The sequence below is a fragment of the Mobula birostris genome, chromosome 18 (assembly GCF_030028105.1).
Source record: "Mobula birostris isolate sMobBir1 chromosome 18, sMobBir1.hap1, whole genome shotgun sequence".
Lineage (NCBI taxonomy): Eukaryota > Metazoa > Chordata > Chondrichthyes > Myliobatiformes > Myliobatidae > Mobula > Mobula birostris.
In genome coordinates, this window is record NC_092387.1 from 35,168,617 (window position 1) to 35,191,823 (window position 23,207).

The 23,207-nt window shown below is 42.0% G+C and overlaps 1 protein-coding gene across 7 annotated transcripts in view; it reads right to left on the reverse strand.

Moving 5' to 3' along the window:
* Positions 1-23,207, reverse strand: part of washc2c (WASH complex subunit 2C) — a 58,872-nt gene that overhangs the window by 29,881 nt on the left and 5,784 nt on the right. For 5 of the 7 annotated variants that reach the window (XM_072282476.1, XM_072282472.1, XM_072282473.1 and 2 more), the window contains exons 3-15: positions 21,979-22,143; positions 16,666-16,731; positions 15,981-16,154; positions 12,318-12,411; positions 10,805-10,866; positions 10,259-10,318; positions 9,387-9,482; positions 9,212-9,299; positions 8,977-9,051; positions 7,024-7,136; positions 5,870-5,939; positions 3,552-3,611; positions 1,668-1,820 (exon numbers count right to left, since the gene is read on the reverse strand). In XM_072282476.1, the coding sequence (XP_072138577.1) occupies positions 1,668-1,820; positions 3,552-3,611; positions 5,870-5,939; positions 7,024-7,136; positions 8,977-9,051; positions 9,212-9,299; positions 9,387-9,482; positions 10,259-10,318; positions 10,805-10,866; positions 12,318-12,411; positions 15,981-16,154; positions 16,666-16,731; positions 21,979-22,143 (1,276 nt within the window). The remainder of the gene's footprint in view (positions 1-1,667; positions 1,821-3,551; positions 3,612-5,869; positions 5,940-7,023; positions 7,137-8,976; positions 9,052-9,211; positions 9,300-9,386; positions 9,483-10,258; positions 10,319-10,804; positions 10,867-12,317; positions 12,412-15,980; positions 16,155-16,665; positions 16,732-21,978; positions 22,144-23,207) is intronic. The other 2 variants (XM_072282471.1, XM_072282474.1) reach the window with 2 other exon arrangements.

The window sequence follows — 23,207 nt, forward strand, 5'->3', positions numbered from 1 at the left end:
GCCAGAAGTTCAAGAGTATCAGGAGGTGTGAGTGAGTGCAGTTGCTATTACTACGGAGAAGGTGCTTAGGAAGCTGAAAGATCTGAAAGTAGACAGGTCACCTAGACCAGATGGACTGCACCCCAGGGTTCCAAAAGAGGTAGCTGAAGAGACTGTGAAGAAATTAATAATGATCTTTCAGGAATCAGGAGATTCTGGCATAGTTCCTGATGACTGGAGAATTGCAAATGTCACTCATCAAAAAAGGAGGGAGGCAGAAGAAAGGAAACTATAAGCCAGTTAGCCTGATCTCAGTGGTTGGGAAGATGTTAGAGCTGATTGTTAAGGATGAGATTTTAGGGTACATGGAGGCGCATGATAGGTAGGCCAAAGTCAGCACGGTTTCCTTAAAGGAAACACTTGCCTGACAAATCTGCTGGAATTCTTTGAGGAAATAAAAAGCATGATAGACAAAGGAGAATTGGCAGATGTTGTGTACTTGGATTTTCAGAAAGGCTTTGGCAGGTGCCACACATGAGGTTGTTTAGCAAGATAAGATCCCATGGTATTACAGAAAGATACCAACATGGATAGAGCATTGGCTGATTGACAGGAGGCAAAGAGTGGGAATGAAGCAAGCTCTTTCTGATTGGCTGCCAGGTCTAGTGGTGTTCCACAGGGGTCTGTGTTGGGACCACTGCTTCTTGCATTGTACATCAATGATTTGGATGACAGAATGATGGCTTTGTGGACAATTTTGCAGACTATACGAAGATCAGTGGAGGGGCATGCAGTATTGAGGAAGCAGGGAAGCTGAAGAAGGACTTATATGTATTAGGAAAATGGGCAAAGAAGTGGCAGATGGAAGACAGTGTTCGGACGTATATGATCATGCACTTTGGTAAAAGGAGTTAAAACATAAACTATATTCTAAATGGGGAGAAAATTCAAAACTCTGAGGTGCAAAGGGACTTCAGGGTCCTTGTGGAGGATTCCCTAAAGGTTAATTTGCAGATTGGCTCAGTGGTGAGGAAGGCAAATGCAATGCTAGCATTTATTTCGAGAGGACTAGAATATAAAAGCAAGGATGTATTGCTGAAGCTTTATAATACACTGGTGAGGCCTCACTTGGGGCATTGTGAGCAGCTTTGTGCCCCTTATCTCAGAAAGGATGTGTTGACATTGGAAAGGGTTCCACATCCTCGATAGAATGGATGTGACGAGGATGCTTTCTATTGTAGGAAAATCTAACACTACAGGGCACAGCTCAGAATAGAGGGATGACCATTTATAATAAAGATAAGGAATTTGTTTAGCTGGACTCCCAACTTTTTTTCTGCCAGGGATCCCTACCATTATCTGAGGAATCCATGGACTCCAAGTTCGAAACCTGAGCTAGAGAGTGGTGATCTGCGGAATTTGCTGCCACAGGCAGCTGTGGAGACCAAGTCATTGGGTGTATTTAAGGCAGGAGATGATAAACTCTTAATAAATCTGGGCATGAAAGGTTATGGGGAGAAGGCAGGAGAAAGGGGTTGAGAGGGAAATGGATCTGCCACGATCAAATGGTGGAGCAGACTCGATGGCCTCACTGGCCTAATTCTTATTGTCTAAATCTGATTCAAAATCCAGCTTTAACTAAATATGGCATCAGATTTGTTTTAAATTGAAGTTTGCCCCAGATTTACCAGAACTTGATGTTTTCGATCCAAACAAATCGTCATCTTCCTCATCAAACAATCCTCCAGTACTTTGAGCTGGTGGGGGTTTTGTCACCTTTTTCTTTGCTCCTTTCCCACGGATTTTCTCAGGAATTGCATCAGATTTAAATATATCTCCACCTGTGAAAGAAAACTGGAAGTCATAAAGGATCCTCCATATTGATACAATCAAGATTAAATGAAGGCTAAATATTAAGAAAGTACAAGGCTTTGACAAAAGGAAAAATGTTAACCATTTCAGTAGAGCATTTTCAACTCAATAATATTCCCCTGCCTTTACACATCCAAATCTCTCTCTCTGGCTATCCATCCCATAGGATGATGATGGTTCCTTTCAGTCAGTTAGTGGGGTTAACCCCACTCCTCAGAAAGGAACAGTGTGCGTGTGAGTGGCTTTTAGGTGAGCAGGTAGTTGCACAGGTCCAGACCCACCCTCTCGACATCCCCTCCTGGATCCAGCGGCATGGTGGGGTCCAAGACGGCTGGGGGAATTTCTGTGGCAGTGAATGGCCAGACCAAGCTTCGATGCCAGGGATGCCCTTTCCGCCCTTCACGGCACGTGTTTGCTAGATGGCTGTTGACCCTACGAGAGGGTTCATCCGCCCTTTGACAGGTCTTCTTTTTCATCCTGCAGGATGTCTAGCCACCCTCCTCACCAGGCAAGCCTGGTGGGGGAGCCGGTTTAGTCGCCAACCACCCGAGCATGTGACAGGTAGTACTGGGTTACATGGTACCAGCAGCACTCAGACGAGTGACCTAACCACATCCAAATAATAACTAATCAACATCTTTCAAGCTTATGACCTTGGCTATCTGAAGACAGTTAGGTAGGTATACAATATTCAATAACTTTGTTTTTATTATTCCTGCAGGAACATTATGCAGATCTTAGCCATGGAATAGATCAAGGAGAAATATATCATGGATACAGACCCTCTGGCGCAGTGAGTCCATGCCGACTATAAAGCCCAGCCAGACAGTCCCAATTTCCTGCATTCTGCCTGTATCTCTCCAAGCTTTGGCCATCCATGTACCTATCCAAGCATCTCTTAAATGATAACGTACCTGTCTTAACCACTTCCTTAGGCAACTCATTGCATATACTCACCATCCTCTCTGAATACAGCACAGATCACTGCACCCAACTTCCACATAATCCCTCCTGGAGTAATATGTTCCCATCATATGATGCAGCCAGAGAATAAGCAGCATTTCTGATCCCAGCAGCTTCCATCAGATATTTTGTCCACATGAAAAGCACAGTTCATACTGGGCTCCGCTTACATAGACTCGCTCACTAACTCCTCCCTTAAAATAACTAATTTTGATTTAAAGGTATTGATATTTCTAGCTATGTTGAGGTGTGTAACTTATCAGAGTTACAGGAAATACTTGACCCAATATTCAATTAGATTTCATACATTCTAATCTGCTCAGATGGTAACGCTGCTTAGACTGCAGGATGAACATGTGAAGTCTGATTAATTCAAACACCACTACAGCAGCAGAGAATTTAAATTCAGCTAATTAAACAAATCTGGAATAAAAAAAAGCTCACAATGGTGACCACCATACTATCAGATGGCTGTAAAAATGAATGTTAATTATTTTTTCCTCAGAGACTGAAACAGTTCATCCACATTTGGTCTGGCTAATACAAGACTCCAAATTGGCAAGTGTTACCGACACTTAGCTGCTGTAACGCCATGGTGGCAATAAATGTCAATGTTTTTAGAAAATGATACAATAAAAAACTGCAGAAAATCATACATCTCAAGCGGAATGATCATGCTGTGTAATAAGTAAACACTCACACACACAGACCGCTGTTCTGTCATTACAGGAACCTACCAGGGTAAATAGCAACCGCTCCAGCCGGTACCTTTTTCATACATTTTCTTATAGCAGAGTCTGAGTTTAAGATTGGAGAAAAATGTTTAAAATGGGAAAATTAAATACCTAAATACTTTATGTAACTTTCAAACACCTAGGAATAACAGTCTAAGTACTACGGAAATTAGATCAAATTTGTCTAACTGAAAGAGTGAACCGCCCCTGGAAACTTAAGTCGTACAAACCAACTCAACGAGTACTAGAGCTTACACTGTACATTTGCCCACTAAATATTTTATCCCAATGGAATAGTTTAAATCACAAAATACATCTCCGAACATTCTGAGCAAGACTTTGAGATAAATGACATCCATCCCTCAGAAAGCAGAGAAGAGTGCAGAAACAGCTGTAAGCTAGCATATGCCAATGAAAATGGTTAGGCACAAGCTATAGTTCCAACCAAAACAAAGCCCTCACTCCTACCATTACAGGAAGAAATCAGCAGTGGGCAATTAATATTAATTCATTGCCATTACCAGAAGCCAAGTACAAATACACAGCTTATAACAATAAATGCTGTACCTACTTCTCACCGACTCCACTGTGCAGTGAACAGCTGCAGCATCACTGACTTCAGCAGCTGTCACTGCTGTGCGGGCTTTCCCTGTCAGAAGGCTCTAAGGAAAGTTATTTCATAGATCCTGGATTCCCAATTCCTGCCCACTACCAGCAAGCAGGTTTTGAAGCTCCAAAATGATAACCAGGTTCCCAGCATCTCACTGACCACACCCTCACTGCACCATGATAGGAAATGTGGAGATCAAATAGATCCAGAGAGTAGAGCTACTGAGAGTAGTGGCTGGGAGCTAAGAATCAAAGCTGTTTATTCCCCTCAATTCCAGAGGAATTGTAAACACTTTCAGCTACCCACCCCAGATTGGCCAAGGACACCTCAATTGGTGCACCCAGGGATGCAGCCCAAGGGATGAGCCACATTTCGCTTTACCTGGGATTTTATTACACATATTCAAACAACACAAATATTACTCATCCAAGTATATTACTGATTAGCTGGACAGTTTTCATAGCTTCAATGAAGGTCTGTATTCCAATGGAAGTGTCCAAGGGCAGAGCCTCACCAGCGGCAAGGTCATTTTATTTAAGGACATAGCCATTAATTTGCCTCTCAAAATCCACCCCTACATCCTAGAAACGGGTAAGGCTGGTCAACAGGTTTCTAATGAAATTTTATAGACCAATCCCCTGTACAATGGACTACAGAAACATTGATGAACTCCAACCAAACCATCGATCTTTGACGATGGAGATGGGAGGTCATCAATGGCCTATACTTCACTGGGAGCTCAGGCCAAAGAAGGTAGCCACTAATTGTTGTAAAGACCACATACTACTAATTCACTGGGAACAGGCCTTTCAGTGGAAGACTGTACTTAGTTGTATACACCATGTGAATGGTACAAGTGACTTTAGGGCTTTCTCATCAGAAGGTGAGAAGGAAAATATTTTAAAAAGACCCAAAGGGCAACTTATTTATACTGAGCCAGTGGGTACATGGAATGAGCTGTCACAGGAAGTAGTTGAGGCAATATTTAAAAGACATTTAGCAGGAAAATATTGAGGGATTTGGGTCAAATGGGACCAGCTTAGCTGGGCAGCTTGGTCAGTATGTTGGATGAAGGTTCTGTTTCTGTGCTGTATTAATCTATGACTCCAAGAACCAGCTCACCCTTGACCAAATGGACTTTCAAATGTTGTGCTAATTTGGGATGGAAGATTTCAGAAAAAATTAACTTTTGAAGCAGCTCCAAATCAACACAACACACACGCACACACACAAAGCCCTCCATAAGCAGTAGGAATTTTAATTCAAACAGCTGCACAGAACAGTTCATGGATAGAGCCTGAAGTTTACATTACGTTTCAATTGACTGAATGCAGAGAGCAGTAAGCAATGTTAGTGAGCATCCTTTCACAGATGTCCCATTATGAGGTTCCGAAATACAAAAAAATTACTCGGAGTTTGGTTAAAAATCAAAATCAGCATTAGCACTGTTACACTAGTCACCAAATCCTGGTAAACTTTCAATAAACCAACCCCCAGCTCAAGTGAAATGCAAATACATTTAATCAACATCTCTCAGCACTGAGGCCCTTGTAGAATAAAATGTCACACCCTCTAATCATTTGGAACAAGACTAAAAGCAGACTCCTGAATGATTCACGTACAGTTTAGGTTTAGGCAATTAACACTACTTAGAATTCCTTGGAAGTAAACTTCAGCAGAAGCTGGGTTGTCAGCATTGGACGTGACTCACCTTCATCAGATGGCTTTACTTCACTCTCTTCGTCAATTTTTTCCTTTGGTGCCTCAGTGAAAAGATCACCCTATAAAATTAAGTAGTATTTATGTAAATTAAAAGCTCCAACTATGGGACATAAACTTTAACCTAATTCCTTCCATCTATCTCCTGAGGGCACCGAGATAGATGACCTAATGATCAAATACGCTGAGCTGGAAAAGCTAGGCAGGCACAAGATGTCAGCGTCTCTAGTGCTGTTGAAGGGTGATGGATCAGTTGGATTTACCTGCTTTTCTCTTCACAGATGCTCACATCACTCGTAGAGCATCTACATCTTTTGTTTTATTTTAATACCTCATGAGGCTTGGGGAACATAAGGTAGTCCTTAAATCATTGAGATAGAAATCAATGAATAAAAAAGGGGAAAAAAGAGACTAGGAAAGAGTATAAGCTGCAATTATAGAACTGGACTTTAACACTGTAAATCAGTGAATTGTTTTGTTTCCGTCTCCCCTCTCACTGAGTGACACATCTTTGCCCTTTTATTAGGGACAGAGCGAGCCTGTGGCATGTCGAGTCATTGGGTAAACGATTAGTTTTTGTTGTACCGCAGATCATGGACTTTCTTGGGTGCTTTGCTATTGCTTTGCTTGATGGGTGGAGGGTCCTGATGCTTTTTGCTGAAGTGAGGGAGGCAGAGGGACCACTCTTTGCTGTTGCTTGTGCTTGGGGGAGGAATATGGGGGGGCTTTGGGGGTTCTAACATTTTCTACTGTTACTCATCCTTTGGGGCACTCTTCTATTTTCATGGATGTCTGCCAAGAACGAGAATTTCTGGCTGTATACTGTACACATCTGCTGATATTAAATGGAACTACTGAACTATCAGAAGAAAGGAATGAGAGGAATCAGAACCTCACCTTGCAGCTAATGCAAAAGGATCTAGGTAGGAATGGGACTGCAATCAAATTACATGAAATTCAGAGGTAACTGTATAAATTAGCATAGATGATCAGCCAAACTTAATTCCCTTATCCTAAGATGCAAGAGTAAATACTGAACCATTAAGCATTTACAAAGCTCACTGCACATCCAAAAGTACTTTCTAAATTACATTTCAGGAGTGTGACACATTTTTATTATCCAGATTTTAAAGTGCGTATACCAACCTCATCATCATCAAAGAGGCCCTTCCCTCCACTGAACAGACCACCCCTGCTGCAAAATTGAGAGTAGTTGTCATCTTCATCAGCATTCTCAGATCCAAACAAGTTGCTTTCTTCTGACATATGAAGCAGAAATGCATTATACATCAGGTCAGTGAGAACTGGGTATTAATCACACCTTTACAAGAACAGATTTCACCCTTCATAACAAGACATGTACGGACCATCTGTCTCATTTCAATGTGTCGGACTGCAATGGAAAGCATGTAGTGATTTAATGCACTTTAGGCCACTCAGTCTATGCTCATCCTAGCAACCAAATCACTTAAATCTATTCTCAAGAGTGTAAGTGTGACCTCAAGCTAACCTACCAAAAGAGACTGCAGCAGCCAGTTATATAACAGCTAATTTGCAGTCAAGAGCTAAAGATCTTGCCATCTTCTGCTAAACCTTTCCAGTATACTGACAGTTACACTCAATCTACAACATTCAGCACTTGAATAGTACTGGAGTCCAATTATTAACTTCATTCTGTGTAAATCAGTTCTGAGTCAAGAATGAGTTTCTCAAAATGCTTATTTCCATTCAGAAAAGCTTAGCATGAAGTCAGACTTGAAGTGATTCAGAGTGGAAGGTCAAACTGAAGTGGCATACTTTGAAAGGTTGAACTAGGAAGGCAGAGAACAAGGTTAATGGCTAGATTCTTAGCAGTGTGGCTTAGCAGGGGATCTCGGGATCAAAGTACAAACATCCCACGAAGTTGCACAAGTTGGTAGGGTGGTTGAGAAAGCAAATAGTGTGTTGAACTTCATTAGTCAGGGGACTGAGTTCAAGAGCCACAAGGTTATATTGCAGCTCCATAAACTTTACTTAGATTACACTTGAAGTATTGCATTCATTTGTGGTTGCCTCATTTATAGGAAGGACGTGGAAGCTTTCAAGAGGGCACAGAGGACATTTCCCAAGATGCTGCCTGGATTTGAGAATGTGTTTTATGAGGAAAGTTTGAGTGAGCTAGGGCTTTTCTCTTTGGAACGAAGGTGGGGGGGTGACTTGTATAGTGCAGCAGTGATCGTGACGCTATTACAGCTCAGGGCGTTCCAGAATTCAGAATTCATTTCCGATGCCATTCCATAAGCAGTCTCTGTACGTCCTCCCCCATGGAATGCATGTGTTTTCCCCGGGTGCTCCGGTTTCCTCCCACAGTCCAAAGACGTACTGGATATGTTAACTGGTCATTGTAAACCGTCCTGTGATTAGGTTAGGGTTAATCAGGGTTCTGGGGTTGCTGGAGCAATGTGACTCGAAGGGCCGGCAGGGCTTACTCTGCACTGTTCTGCTAAATAAACAAACACAAAGATAGAGTGGACAGCCAGTTTTTTTCCCCCCAAGGCGCCAATGGCTAATACTAGAGGATATCCTTTTAAGATGAGTGGAGGTTGACTTAGAGGAGATGCAAGAGGCAGTTTTGCTGCTTTGTTTTACACAGGGAATGATCTATGACTGGAACACACTGCTGGGGAAGGACTGAATCTGGTATATTTGAGACATTTAAGAGACTCTTAGATAGGAACATGGATGAAAGAAAAATGAAGGGTTATGGGCTCTGTAGGAGGGAAGAGTTAGGTTGATTTTGGAGAGATTAAAAGATCAGCGAAATATCATGAGCTGCCAGTCTGTACTGTACTGTTTTCCATATTCTTTTATCCTGGACTTTTTTTGCTTAGTCTTAAAAAAATCTGCTGACCTTCTCTGCAGCATGTAGCTCCTATATGGTTTTGCTTGTAATCACCATGGTTTGCATTAACAAGTCCAGAAAAGGTTGGTCAACTATTAAAACTCCCCAGATGATTCCCTTAATACTGTCAGTGAAGTCCCAGCACGGCTCTCCAAGTCCGGACACTTTACATCCAAAACTTTGGGTTGGAATGCATTGTTTTAATTCTCAATTCCTACCTTGTTGTTTAGCTTTTCCAGTTTCTTTCTTTGTCTTTACTTTACTCTTGGTTGCTGACCCGTGAGATGTTAAAGCTGTGGAACAATTAATTACAACAAAACTTGAGGTCAGGCAGAGTAAGCAAAACTGCAGAAATAAAAACCAATTGCTTCACAGCACCAGCCTGTGGCCACTCAATCCACTCTCCACATCATCAACAAGCAATAAAACAAAGAAAGAGACTGAAACAATTACATGCTCTCTCTTCATCTGGTTTCTCTGAATTTCCTTCTTGGATCCGGGCTGCTAGTTCTTCTGCAAAGGAAAAGTGTCCCATTTTTTTCTGCATTGGAAAGTACATCACATTAACATTGGAAGGAATGCATCAACTCTTCTCTGTGCAAAGTAGTTGGAAAAAAGAGCCACTCACCGAGCTCGTCAGAACTTCTTCATTGCTTTCTTTCTCAGATTCATGAAACAAGTCAGAGTCATCATCTTCATCCTCATCACTGACCAGCTGCTGCTTCTACAAGAACATTGATCCACTAAGTATTATTAATATGTCTCTACAGGACTGCTACGGCTAAAATCAAAGTAACGAGGATATCAAAAATTGGGTCTTCAAGAGCAAGGAAGGAACAGCGATAAAAGGGGGAAAAGAAGAGATGCGAGAAATTGGAGAGAGGGAAAACACAAGGCAAGAAACAAAATGAAAATTTAGTGAGGGAATTTTAGTGTTTAAGGCCTTGGCATAAGTTAAGGTGACATGTAGCAATGGTTGATTAAAATAAGAGTCAAAAAGCTCACTATTGGATAAACTCCAGCATCCTGAAGGGCTGTTGATGAGGCTATAGAAGCAGAAAGGGATAATGGCACGAAATAAACTGGGCAAAAATTTTAAATAAAGATGTCTATGGAGTACTTAAATGATCATCATCCAATCTGGTAGCGATATTAGAAAGCAATCTATGACTGCATGATCTTGCAGAAAATGATTCTTCACCTTTCTCCAGAGGCAGAAAGCAAGAGACCTGCCAGTATGATCCACCTACAATCTGAAGTTTGAAGCACATTGTACGATCTGCTAAAATCCCAGTGCACCACCTCATGCCCAGTTAATCCATGACAGGGGACCTCCTTCTCACAGACAGAGACGCAACTAAGTGCAGGATCATGTTTGAACAAATGTTTGATCATGTTTGAATATCTTCATGCAGTTACAAGCAAATTAATCAAAAGTAAGAATTGCAGCAGAGGGACTTACAAAACAGGTACAAGCAATTGATAACCAAACCTACTTACTGGGACGGACTTTGGCAGCTTCTCTTCATCCTCCTCACTTTCAAAGTCATCCTCTGACTCCTATCATTACAAACAAGCATGTGACCACATATTTGACCATCACGCATATAACCTTCAGCAATTGCATCTTTTAACTGTTCTACAATACTTCATCTACTGATGAAGAATTCTTCATCAATATTTCAATAATTCGGTTACAAGTGCAGCATTTCAATGCAAGTAGAAACAGCTGAATTTATCTAATGAAGTGGGACAGCATAGACCAGAGGCCATGCTGAGTGGGAGAGGTAAGAAAGGGGAAGAAGATACAAGCAAAAACATCCCAACTGTTTTGCAAATCTTGGCACGGCCAGGACAAATATCTGAGTTAGTATGTTTCTGTAAGTCTCCCATGCAACTAGACAGTAAAAGTTGAAATGAACATCTTTTGCTCTATTTGCAGCAGGGAACCAAGACAGAGACAGCGTCACAGCTGTAACACGACAACAGAAAACTACAACATATCTAACCCTCAGTATATCAGTAATTAATTACTTTTCAACAAACCTCTTCTTTTTCTCTCTCCTCTTCACTCTCAACAATGCTGCCACGTTCACTGTCTACAGATTCTGCACAAAACAGAAAAACATTAGGAAATCATGCAGCAAGGACAATGAAATATGCAAATATATTGAAAAGGATGGCAATAATTACTGTCTTGAAAGGGTTCTAGGACACAATATCTCATGATGGAAGTGGTTGAAGCAATACATTATTTTCCATAACCAATTTCCAATTCCCCCAGGTAAGGACTCTTCCACCCCAAAGCCATTTCCTTAACTGTTTGAAGGTATGCGTCCTCAATGTGAGAAGGACCACGCAGACCAAAACATGTGGTCTCACTGATAACATTTTCAGAGTGAACCTTTGCTTTCAGCCACTCGGAACAACAAACAAAAGATGCAAATATGGGAAATAACTTTAGAAAAAGTAGAAAATGCTGAAACTACACATCAGTTCAAGCAGCACATGACTAAAGAAATATTGTCAGTTCAGGTCAATGGCCTTCCATCAGAAGTAACTGCAGTTCAATTTGAGCCAGATGCCCATGAAAAATGTGTCTGGCACTACCCAAATTATTTCATGTTGTTAACTGACAGCAAAGATTTACATTAGCCATCTGGTCAAAGCAGCATATTTATTTATTTAGATAGACAGATACTTTATTGATCCCAAAGGAAATTACAGTGTCACAGTGGCACTACAAGTGCACAGATATAAATACTGGAACGGAAGTAGAAAGAATAAAAAATAAGTTACCACAAACAGTCTAGCAGGAGGGGGTCATCACTTCCCCAGCTGGAGGCTGACTCATTATAGAGCCTAATGGCAGAGGGTAAGAATGACCTTATGGTGCTCACTGGAGCACCACAGTCATCTTAGTCTAGTACTGAAGGTGTTCCTCTGTTCAGCCAAGGTGACATACAGAGGGTGAGAAATATTGTCCAGAATTGCCAGGGTTTTCCATAGGGTCCTTTGTTCTACCAGTCTCCAGTGCATCCAGTTTGACTCCTATAGCAGAGCCAGCCTTTCTAATCAGTTTAGAGAGCCTGTTGGCATCACCCATGTTGATGCCATTGCCCCAGCACACCACTGTATAGAAGACCGTACTGACGAGAGACAGCACAAAATAAGGCCATTCTGCCCAGCAACCTCCGATTCAGTGCTAGTCTAATCACAGGACAATTTACAATGACCATTTAACCTACTAACTGACACATCTTTGCACTGTGGAAGGACCCAATGAAAACCCGAGCATTCGGGGGAAGAACTTACAAACTCCTTGCAGATGACATCAGAATTGAACTCCTAATTCTGACACTGAGCTGTAATAGTATCACAATAACAGCTATGCTACCGGATTTGACTCTGATGAGCAGAGTATTCTTTCGGACAATGTTCACCAGCCTTAGGCTCACTATAGTCGATGTCTATATTTACAATTTTTTAAACTGACTTGTTATTTCTGGGTTATTTAATAGAACAGATCACTTCATTACCACCATTGACCATTTATTACCTTCACTGGAAAGATCCCCCAGGCCAACATCATCCTCCTTCATGAACTGCAAAGACCCAATGATGTATGGCAGAGGCCTATCTACATACAGATCCTGCAATTAGCACAAAGATAAAGATTAAATGTAGTTGCTACAATACACTTGAATATAAACTATCTGTCTCATTCTTTCCTTAAGCACAACCATGTTAAGAAGCCATGCGGCTGAGGGACAACCAAACCATATACAGTGGGTTCCAGTTAATTAAGACACATTGGGACCGGTAAGCTTTGGCCTAATTAAACAGCTGCCCCAAATAGCCGAACTTTCATGGAAAGAGCTAAAGAAGTATTTAAAAAAACACGAACTATCATTTAACTGAGTAACAAATTGCACATTTAAGTTAAATACAGAACAAATTAGAACACTATCAATATTACTGCAATACTAATGTATTAGTTTGTAATGGTTATCAACGGAGAAGCTCCAGTTATATGCTGCATGTACTTTTGATTGACTGTAAATGAACAAACTCAGCACACACACCTAATGCAGATAATGGAAAGCTATCATTGTCTTCCTCCATAAAGTAGCGTCGTAATCCAACAACACATTTCCTGTAGTCACTAGCTCAAGTGAAGTTGTGTCATCTTCATCACTTTCCTCATCCTCGTGTTCCCAGCCTTGGTGTTTGGATACAATGCTTTCGATGATTATGTCCTCCAAATCTTCATTTTCATTGTAACATTCACGATTGGTGATACCTTCAAATTCTTCATAGTTCCTCAGTTGTTGAAATCATGAAATCGTTTCATTTTCACTCCCAGCTGTTTCTGACATTGCCAAGCCTGAATACTTGAAACTGCAGTGAGCAAGACATTTCTGAATTCTTTTTCTTCGCCAACTATCACTGACAAACTGTACTATCTGTAAAAGGTTAACCCTTGGCACTGACTTCCTTGACTGTTGAAGACATCAGTACATTTTCTTCAACTACTTTGAGAACATAGTTCACCAACTTTCCACAAAACATCTCACTTTTTTTTTTGATTCCCATATCCATTGGGGGCACCAAGGATGTTGTATTGGTAGGCATAAAATCTAGTTGGCTATTTCTCAAAAATGCTACATTAGGGTGGGCTGCATAATTGTCAACTATCCTTTTTTGCCCGTTCAAGCATTGAAAACGCTTTTCCAAATAATCAATTTCTTTTTATCAGTTCCTGAAACATTTGAACATTACAGTTTTTCGATCCACTGCTCTCTATGATCCTCAGCATTGTGTGTTTGTAGCAAAGGGAACCATCCAGCATGGCATGATAAAAAAGGCATGTTTCATCGGCGTTGAAGATATCATCTGTACAAAATTGTGGAAGCCTGGGGATTTTGTAGATTTCCACGTTTCTGCATTTACAGCATCAGCACTACCTTTCTCACCGAGTGTGCTTTCTTGAATTTAATGTGGTGACAACATCTCCATCAAAACAACCATCTGTAGCTTTAAAAGCTTTGTGACACAGCTTCTTAGCAAGCTTCCTCTGACTAGCTCTTTTGTTTTTTTAACATTGGTCCTTTGGCATGCACACTTCGTTCAGTTACAATGGAAAACCATAGAATGAGGGCCTCTTCAACATCTCAGTACTTACCTAGATGTTTTTGTTTTTGGGATGTTCCGCGTTCTCCTTCACGTAATGCCCATTCTTCTCACAGTTTTCTTGCTGATGTATCCAATGTGTAATAATAGATTTCAGTACTCCAGTTCCTCTGCCAGCTGACGATGAATGGTGTTAGGCAGACGGCTTTTAATTTGGTCTAGTAAGGTAACTTTTTTCAGCTAGTGTCAAATATTTTCGTGGCACCTTTGCAAGGGTCTCAATTTTTTCTTTTTAAAAAAACAAAATTATCAGCAATCATGCCTTTTGAATTGGCAACCGTCAGCCCAAATGGATAACATAACACGAGCACACACAACTGACACAAATATTCACTCCAAGCATGGGTGTAGTTTCTAACAGCCATGCAAGAGAATGTGACTGACAGCTTCTGGTCCCAATTTACCAACATAGTGTCCCAAATAAATAGGGTTATTTTCTTGATTAGTTTGTGTTCTTTAAGAGTTGTCTCAAATAAATGAGGCTATTTTCTCAATTAGTCTGTATTTTTTTTTTTTAAAAGAGTTGTCCCAATTAAATGAGGCTATTTTCTCGATTAGTTTGTGTTCTTTAAGGGTTGTTCCAAATAAATGAGGGTATTTTCTCAAATAGTTTGTGTTCTTTAAGAGTTGACCCAATTAAATGAGGCTAATTTCTCAATTAGTTTGTGTTCCTTAAGAGTTGTTCCAAATAATCGGCTGCCCCAATTAACTGGAATCCACTAATTATAAACCTCAATCTAGACATACTCCAATGCAATAAAGAGGGAGTGCTACATTATCAAAGGCATCGACAATTAGATCAAAACTTCAAGTGTGTCATCTGCCAATGCATGTGAAGATTAGTTAATCCATAATTACCCTGTGCCCTGGGCAGTTTATTCCTCTGCCAACAACACTAAAACAGATTTTATGGTTTTCAGATGACTATTTTTAAGTTTACTGCTGGTTTTATTTTTAGCACAGTGATAACTCCTCAGAAACATTCCAATTATGTACAAGCACAAATGGGCATCCTGAAATCACGTGCAATGATTTACGAACACAAGTTCCTTTGTGAGATGATGGAAGTGAAATGTGGTGGCAACAGCTCTGACGTACTTGTTTCCATGGAGACAGTAAATGATGGCACATTAACACCAAAAGGGTACAAGTGGTAGATACACAGCATCAAAAAAAATGGCTCAGTGCCTAGAACCTTCAAGCATTATAATTGTCAGCAGTGGGATATAATGTTCTTCATTTGCATAGAGGAGTACAACTACAATAACACAAGTAGCTCAGCATCAGCAGTGAGGAAGCCACTCAATGCAGTTCCTGGTGCCTCAGGTCACTGGTACAACCAGGCTGCAGCACCCATGATTCACTGAACTTCTGCATTATTTTCCCTTCAGCCAGCTACGCAGTATTCTAACATACCCTAAAAACAACAGCCCCACACTGACTGCAGCCTTCCAGTGTCACTTAAAGCTAATAAATGCAAGAACTGTTCTTTGACCCAAAAACAAATCATCAAGGACTATGTTCCCCTTTTGAGAAGGCCTAACTGGTACAGGGAAATGTCAAAGACCTGTAATCAGAGGTAGATAAAGTAGATAGCTCACCAATAGTTATTATTTTCCACTCCTTCACCCCACAGCCATTTGGAAACATGTAAAACTATCAGATTCTAATGCCCTGTTCACAATTTAGTGTTATTGATAATGCTTGTCTGAAATTCTAGTGAATAACTTATAACATCAAAACCAGTTTGTAGCCTATGTAGGAACTTTTAAAAGGAAATCAGGTACATACTTGCAAAAGTGTGTTAAGAAATTAGACTAATTGGGTAACTCTTTCAAAGAACCAAACCAGGTACAAGGGCCCATTTTGTGCCATCAAAATTTAGGCTTCTATTATGGCACAACCAATTCCCAAACAATGCTGGCATCAGGCAAGAGTTTACCAGCACAGGAAGTGTACTGCCAACATGGAGGAAAGTCAGCTTGACATGGTGGTGACTTTATTCTCCCTTTTCCCCATCTTTATTCACCTTGGGTTCCAGCAGATGCTCCACTCTTTCAGTTGCTTCTTCATCTTCGGAATCAGAATTTCCTGCTTTAATATCCAGCTGTTCAAAGGCAGAATCCAAGACTTTCAGTCCATGCCGCACAGCTTCCTGCACCTTGGCAATCAGCTCTGCCTCCTTCTGCTCCCGCGTTTTCTCCTACAAAGAGTAAGCATCAAAGCCAGAGCTTAAGTTCCGCAATGAACAATAATCGAAACCGTCCTTTAAGCCACCACACGAGCTAACTATACAACAGCTCTAAATACCAAATAACCTTGCACAACTGTAAACAGCAACTTCAGAATTTTGCCAATGCCGTGTATGGGCATAGTGACAAGATAAATCAATTCTTAGAATTGTTTTCGCAAGTGTTATTGTTGAACCTTTTAGTCAGCCCAAATGTGCAAATATCCCTTCAAGGGGACTAATGAAGAATAACAGCAGGTTGGAATAGGAAATCCATGTCTTAGCCCAAGTCCAGGGAGTCTAATGTTAATTGCAACAACTCTCTTCTATGCTGACTCAACGACCCAGCACAATTGTGGTAATCGATGCAGGAACAGGACACACACCAATAGTTCAAAGTAAAGCAGTACTAAATACTATTTTAGAAGCATTAATTTTTTTTTCATTAAGTTAAGGTTTCCTTTGATAAGTTGTTGTTACATACCACTTCGGCTGGTTTGTCTGCACTATCCGGTTTAACTGTCTCTTCCACATCTTCATCGTATACTCTCTGCAACAAGGACAGCCAGAATTTCAGATCGAACAGCAAGAGAAGAACAGAATAATACGCTGTTTAATTCCAAATTCACAAGCCAAACACTGCTCATTGACAGCAGATAAACTTGTGTAGGTATAACTATGTTTTTCAGATTGGGTGAATAGGAGCTCCCTGGGTTACAGAAGACATGAATTTAAAAAAAAATTACACAAATTCTCCCAGACTCTGCTCTCAGGTAAAGTACTCGAATTTTGTCACCAGGAAACAATGCAGATATCACTGATAGAAAGAGCACGTGCCTTTCCAAACTCTCCTTCATGTAAGAACACACATTATGAGCTGTGAGCCACCCCTCATAAGCGCACTTTCTTTCATTAAACTGCTGACAGTTTACTCACTGACAAGCAGATCAGCTCCACCATCACCCAATCCTGGCTGCGTTCTGGTGAACATGAGTCACAGATCACTTGCTGGTAACAATACCCATCAACTAACTCATTTCCCCAGTCTTGGCAAATCAGTCCCTATAGGCCATCAGCTAAACACTTCATGCAATTTTGGGAGCTGTTAGCTTCCGACTTACAAAAAAATTCTCAGGAACAGAACCTTACTTAACCTGGGTACCACCTGTACAAAGGAAATCAGAACATGATTAAGTACAGACTGCAATCTGGGAAGCACCCAAGTTTAGTGTGCCAAGATACACCATGTTAAAAACACTACCCACAACTTGCAAACTTAGAAGCCAGTGAAGACAGGATGCTGACAGACAAGTTGACAAGTTCCCTGCCAGCTCCAGTAAACTATTTTCCTTACTGATTTCCAGTGCTATCAGCTCGAAGTTTACATATTCTCCTTGTGATTATTAGGGTTTTCACTGAGTGGACTGGTTTCCACCAACATCCCCATGACATGCTGGCAGGTTAAGAAGGTGCTTTAAGTTACCCCTTCGTGCAGGACGCTGACAAAAGAATTTAAGTGATGACAATAGGCAAGAGAAACAGTTGCAGAGCTCCAGAGAAATAAGGATGGGTAATGGAAGGAATGGGGAGGCTGTGTCAGAAGCCAGTATGAATCCACTGGCTCAAATCCATCCTGCGTCATAATTAATAATGATACTTTATTGATGCCAAGTGGGAAATTCTTGTAACAGCACCAACATTTAAAAACACACTTAGCAGTATGCACACTTAATAAAGTACAGAATAATTTACACAATAATTTACCAATGTGCAAGAATAATGTAAGAAATGATAAAACAGACTATGTGTGTTCTCCTGTCGCACAGAGATGAACTGTTGTTTATGCTAATTGTACTTGGTAGGAAAGATTTTCTGTAATGATCCTTGTGAAAGCAGAGCTGAATGAGCCTGTTTGAAAAGCTACTCCACTGCTTATTCAAAAACGCAAACAACAGGAATTCTGCAGATGCTGGAAATTCAAGCAACACACATAAAAGTTGCTGGTGAACGCAGCAGGCCAGGCAGCATCTCTAGGAAGAGGTGCAGTCGACGATTCAGGCCAAGTCCCTTCGTCAGGACTAACTGAAGGAAGATTGAGTAAGGGATTTGAAAGTTGGAGGGGGAGGGGGAGATTTAAAATGATAGGAGAAGACAGGAGGGGGAGGGATGGAGCCAAGAGCTGGACAGGTGATAGGCAAAAGGGATACGAGAGGATCATGGGACAGGAGGTCCGGGAAGAAAGACCGGGGAGGGGGACCCAGAGGATGGGCAAGACGTATATTCAGAGGGACAGAGGGAGAAAAAGGAGAGTGAGAGAAAGAATGTGTGTATAAAAATAAGTAACAGATGGGGTACGAGGGGGAGGTGGGGCATTAGCGGAAGTTTGAGAAGTCAATGTTCATGCCATCGGGTTGGAGGCTACCTAGACGGAATATAAGGTGTTGTTCCTCCAACCTGAGTGTGGCTTCATCTTTACAGTAGAGGAGGCTGTACTACTCTACTGTAAAGATGAAGCCACACTCAGGTTGGAGGAACAACACCTTATATTCCGTCTGGGTAGCCTCCAACCCGATGGCCTGAATATTGACTTCTCTAACTTCCGCTAATGCCCCACCTCCCCCTCGTACCCCATCTGTTACTTATTTTTATACACACATTCTTTCTCTCACTCTCCTTTTTCTCCCTCTGTCCCTCTGAATATACCCCTTGCCCATCCTCTGGGTCCCCCTCCCCCGTCTTTCTTCCCGGACCTCCTGTCCCATGATCCTCTCGTAGCCCTTTTGCCTATCACCTGTCCAGCTCTTGGCTCCATCCCTCCCCCTCCTGTCTTCTCCTATCATTTTGGATCTCCCCCTCCCTCTCCAACTTTCAAATCCCTTACTCACTCTTCCTTCAGTTAGTCCTGACGAAGGGTCTTGGCCTGAAACGTCAACTGCACCTCTTCCTAGAGATGCTGCCTGGCCTGCTGCGTTCACCAGCAACTTTTATGTCCGCTGCTTATTCAGTAGGTCATGGACAGGATGTGCCAGATTGTCCAAAATGAGTAACAGTTTGTGACCTCCTCCCCACCACCAACTCAAAAGAGTCTGGGTTATAGCCAAGGAGGGACCCAGCCTTTCTGGTATTTATTTAGTCTTTTTCCATCACCAGCACCAATGCTGCTCTCCTAACATAAAGCCACAAAGACAACTGCACTCACTACAACAGACTGGTAGAAGATCTCCGAAATCCTGCTGCACACATTGAAGGATCTCAGCTTCCTTAGAAAATAAGAGCCTGGTCATCCCCGTCTTGGAAGCAGCCTTGGTGTTGGTTTTCCACTCAAGTCTGTTGTCAAGTATTTATACTTCTCCACTGCCACAACAAATTCTCCCAGAATGTATACAGGACTCGTCACAGTCCTCTTCCTCCAAAAATTAATCACCATCTCCCTGGTTTTGGATTCCTCCTGCAGCACTCCACAAACTTGTCTTCTGTACTCAGACTCCTGCCGTTCTCTGATACACCCCCCGCAGAGTCATCAGAGAACTTCCGCAAGTGACAAGACTCAGATTTGTATGGAAGTCTAAGGTGTACAGTGTGAACAGAAACAGAGACAGGACAGTCCCCTGTGGCATCCAATACCACTCACCACCATCTCAGACAGAGAACTACCCACCCATACAAACTGAGGTCTATCTGTCAGGTAGTCAGTAATCCAGGAGATAGCAGATTCGTCTACGCCCACCCTTTGCAGTTTCTTGCTCAGAAGTGGCTGGATTGTTTTGAAGGCATTGGAGAAATTTAAAAAATGTGATTCTCACAATGCTACCAACATCATCCAGGTGGGAGTGAGCTCTCTGCAGTAGGTAGATGATGGCGTCACCCACTACCACATGAAGTTGGTAGGCAAACTGTAGAAGGACAAGAGATGATCCCACCTGCGGTCCAAGAGAAGTCAGGACCAGGTTCTCCAACACCTTCATTACAAGACGTGAGGGCAACTTGTCTGTAATCGTTAAGCTCAGATGGAGTCGCCTTCTTGGATACAGGAACCAAGCAGGAAGTCTTCCATAGCACTGGTATCTTTTCCTGACTCAGACTCAAAGATGCTGCAAAATATCAGACAGCTGGCTCGCACAGGCCCTCAAACCCTGGTGCTGATACCATCCAGCCCAGCAGCCTGGCCTTGATGTAGTCTCTCCAGCTGTCTCTTAACCTGACCTGCTGCAACAGTCAAGCAGGGGAGGGTGGCCATCCCCATGGAGGCAGGATACTCCAAAGTTGGGGAGCTTAGAACACAAGCACTCACCACAGGGGAGGGAGAAGGCTTCAGGGGCAGGGAGAGTGTGTGGATTAGGCAAGTGAGGGAGGGGACAGCAGGAGGTTCCATGCGGAGCCTGTTGAAAAACAAGTTCAATTCGTTGGCCCTATCCAGGCAGCCCTTGATTTTCTGTTCCTTAACCTTGAAGCCAGTGATTTGTTTCATGCCCAACCACATGTCACTTACACTGTTCTGCTGGAGCCTGGACTCCAGCTTCCTCTTATAGGATTCTTTGCACCCCCTCAGCTTTACCCTCAATTCACTCTGTCCTCACCTCCGTAATTATCTATCTCCAGACCTGAAGGCTTTCTGTCATATTCAAAGTACATAAACAAACTCCGTGTTGGACTTGAAAAGATGGTTATGACACAAGGGACTGTGGTCCTACAAGTGTCTATATCGTTATTTTCCATACCGCAAAGCTGTGTCACCAGTAAACACGTCCCCACCACAAGCTGAAAAACAAAATTGCATTTATTTACATTTTCCTCCTGCCTAAATTTCATAGACAGTATTTGAGAATTGTTGTCTTCCGCACTCTGGTTGATCTTTCATTGATCCTGTTACAGTTACTGTTCTATAGATTTGCTGAGTAGGCCCTCAGGAAAATGTATCGCGCATATGTACATACATATAAGTGACATATATGTACTTTGATAATAAAATTTACTCTGAACTTTGAATTCTGAAAGGGTGAACTTTGGTTAGCCGATCTGCAGTAACACACGGGCAGCCTATCTGTGAGCTGAGAAGTACAATGAATGGGCAGAATAGAATGTGCTGTATCCTGCTTCCAGCCTTCCTTCATATTAACATTCATCACCATGAGTGTAAACAAGAAGTAATTTCACCCAATGCCAGCTAGTTGCATAACCTGGAACGTCAGGAACCCTCCCAAACCTAAACTAACATGACGACACCACCAGATTTATTGTTTATGTTAATCTTAACCAATAACAGGACTGAAAATTATTCTAACCTTACATCTTACAGCTGAGGATCTGCACTTTACAGGTAACAGGCTCTTGATTCTGAATAGGTTCAATAATGACACTGAGAAGCGAAAGATGTACATGCATCACACATCAAAGTTGCTGGTGAACGCAGCAGGCCAGGCAGCATCTCTAGGAAAAGATGCAGTCGACGTTTCAGGCCGAGACCCTTCGTCAGGAAGGGTCTCGGCCTCAAACGTCGACTGCACCTTTTCCTAGAGATGCTGCCTGGCCTGCTGCGTTCACCAGCAACTTTGATGTGTGTTGCTTGAATTTCCAGCATCTGCAGAATTCCTGTTGTTTGCGATGTACATGCATACCTGTATTGATCAGCCACTCGCTCTGAGGCAAAGGGTTAACAAAATTATGAGGGGAACAGACAAGGTAATCAGCAAGAATCTTTTTCCCATGGCAGGGACGTCTAAAAAATACAGAATATATACAAGGCTAGAAGATTCAAAAAATCCAAGCTAAGAATTCAGCAGTTAACATTATCACTTACATTTTCAATGAATTGGATATTGGACAGCATCAAAAAATCGTTGAAGACATTATGGAGACGGGAGTCTGTAGCCTTTGTGTGCTGGATCAAGTCGTCAAGCTGCTTCTCGATCTCATGTGTGCGAGACAGCATCCGCTGTGAGAAATCTTGCAGAAATAGAAGAAGCTGATGGCAAAAAAAAAGACAATTTAAATCCAAACCATGCAAGAGAGAGACAAATTTCTGCTCATTACACCTCTGAGAAGGTTTGTCAATTCTCCACTGAAGAGTGGAATAGCCTCTACCATCCACTATTTTTCTTGTCTAAAGATGAATGCACAAATGTCAACTCCTTACTGCCTGTCTGGTGAATGGCTTCCAGCAACAGCCAACCTCAGGAGTGCTTACTATGAATCTGCTGATGGAGAATGCACACAAGAAATTCTACAGCATCTGGAAATCTTCAGCAACAGGCATAAAATGCTGGAGGAACTCAGTGGGTCAGGAGTTTAGAATACATTACCTGCAAGGGTGACAGCAGCAGAAAGTCTGACAACATAGAGATGCATGTGAGTTGCCAAGGAATAAAGACTGCGGATCAAGTGCTGGTAAGTGAGATGAGTATAGATCAGCGGTCCCCAACCACCGGGCCGCAGAGCATGCGCTACTGGGCCGCAAGAAAACGATAAGATTTGGCGATATGAGTCAGCTGTACCTTTCATCATTCCTTGTCACGGCCACTGTAGAGTCATTACGCATGCGAGGTCATTACCCGCGCATCATCCATGTCAGCGCGGGAAGGAGATCAACTCCTCCAGCTTGCAAATGAAGGCGGGTTGAGAAGTATGTTTGACATAACATCTCTGCCGGCATTCTGGATCAAAGTCGAGGCTGAATATCCTGAGATACCCACGAAAGCACTGAAAACATTGCTTCCATTCCCACATATCTCTGCGATGAATATAACAAAAACTAAATTGCGGATTAGACTGGACATAAGGAACCCCATTCGAGTATCACTGTCTCCCATCACCCCTCGATAGGACCGTCTTATTGCAGGGAAACAAGCCCAGGGCTCCCACTGATTCAGCGATATTACGAGGAAAATATGCAGTGTGTTTACTATCCAAACGTTACTTAAAATGTTATGATGCTATTGACTTATATAACCATATAACAATTACAGCACAGAAACAGGCGATCTCTGCCCTTCTTGTCCGTGCTGAATGCTACTCTCACCTTGTCCCACC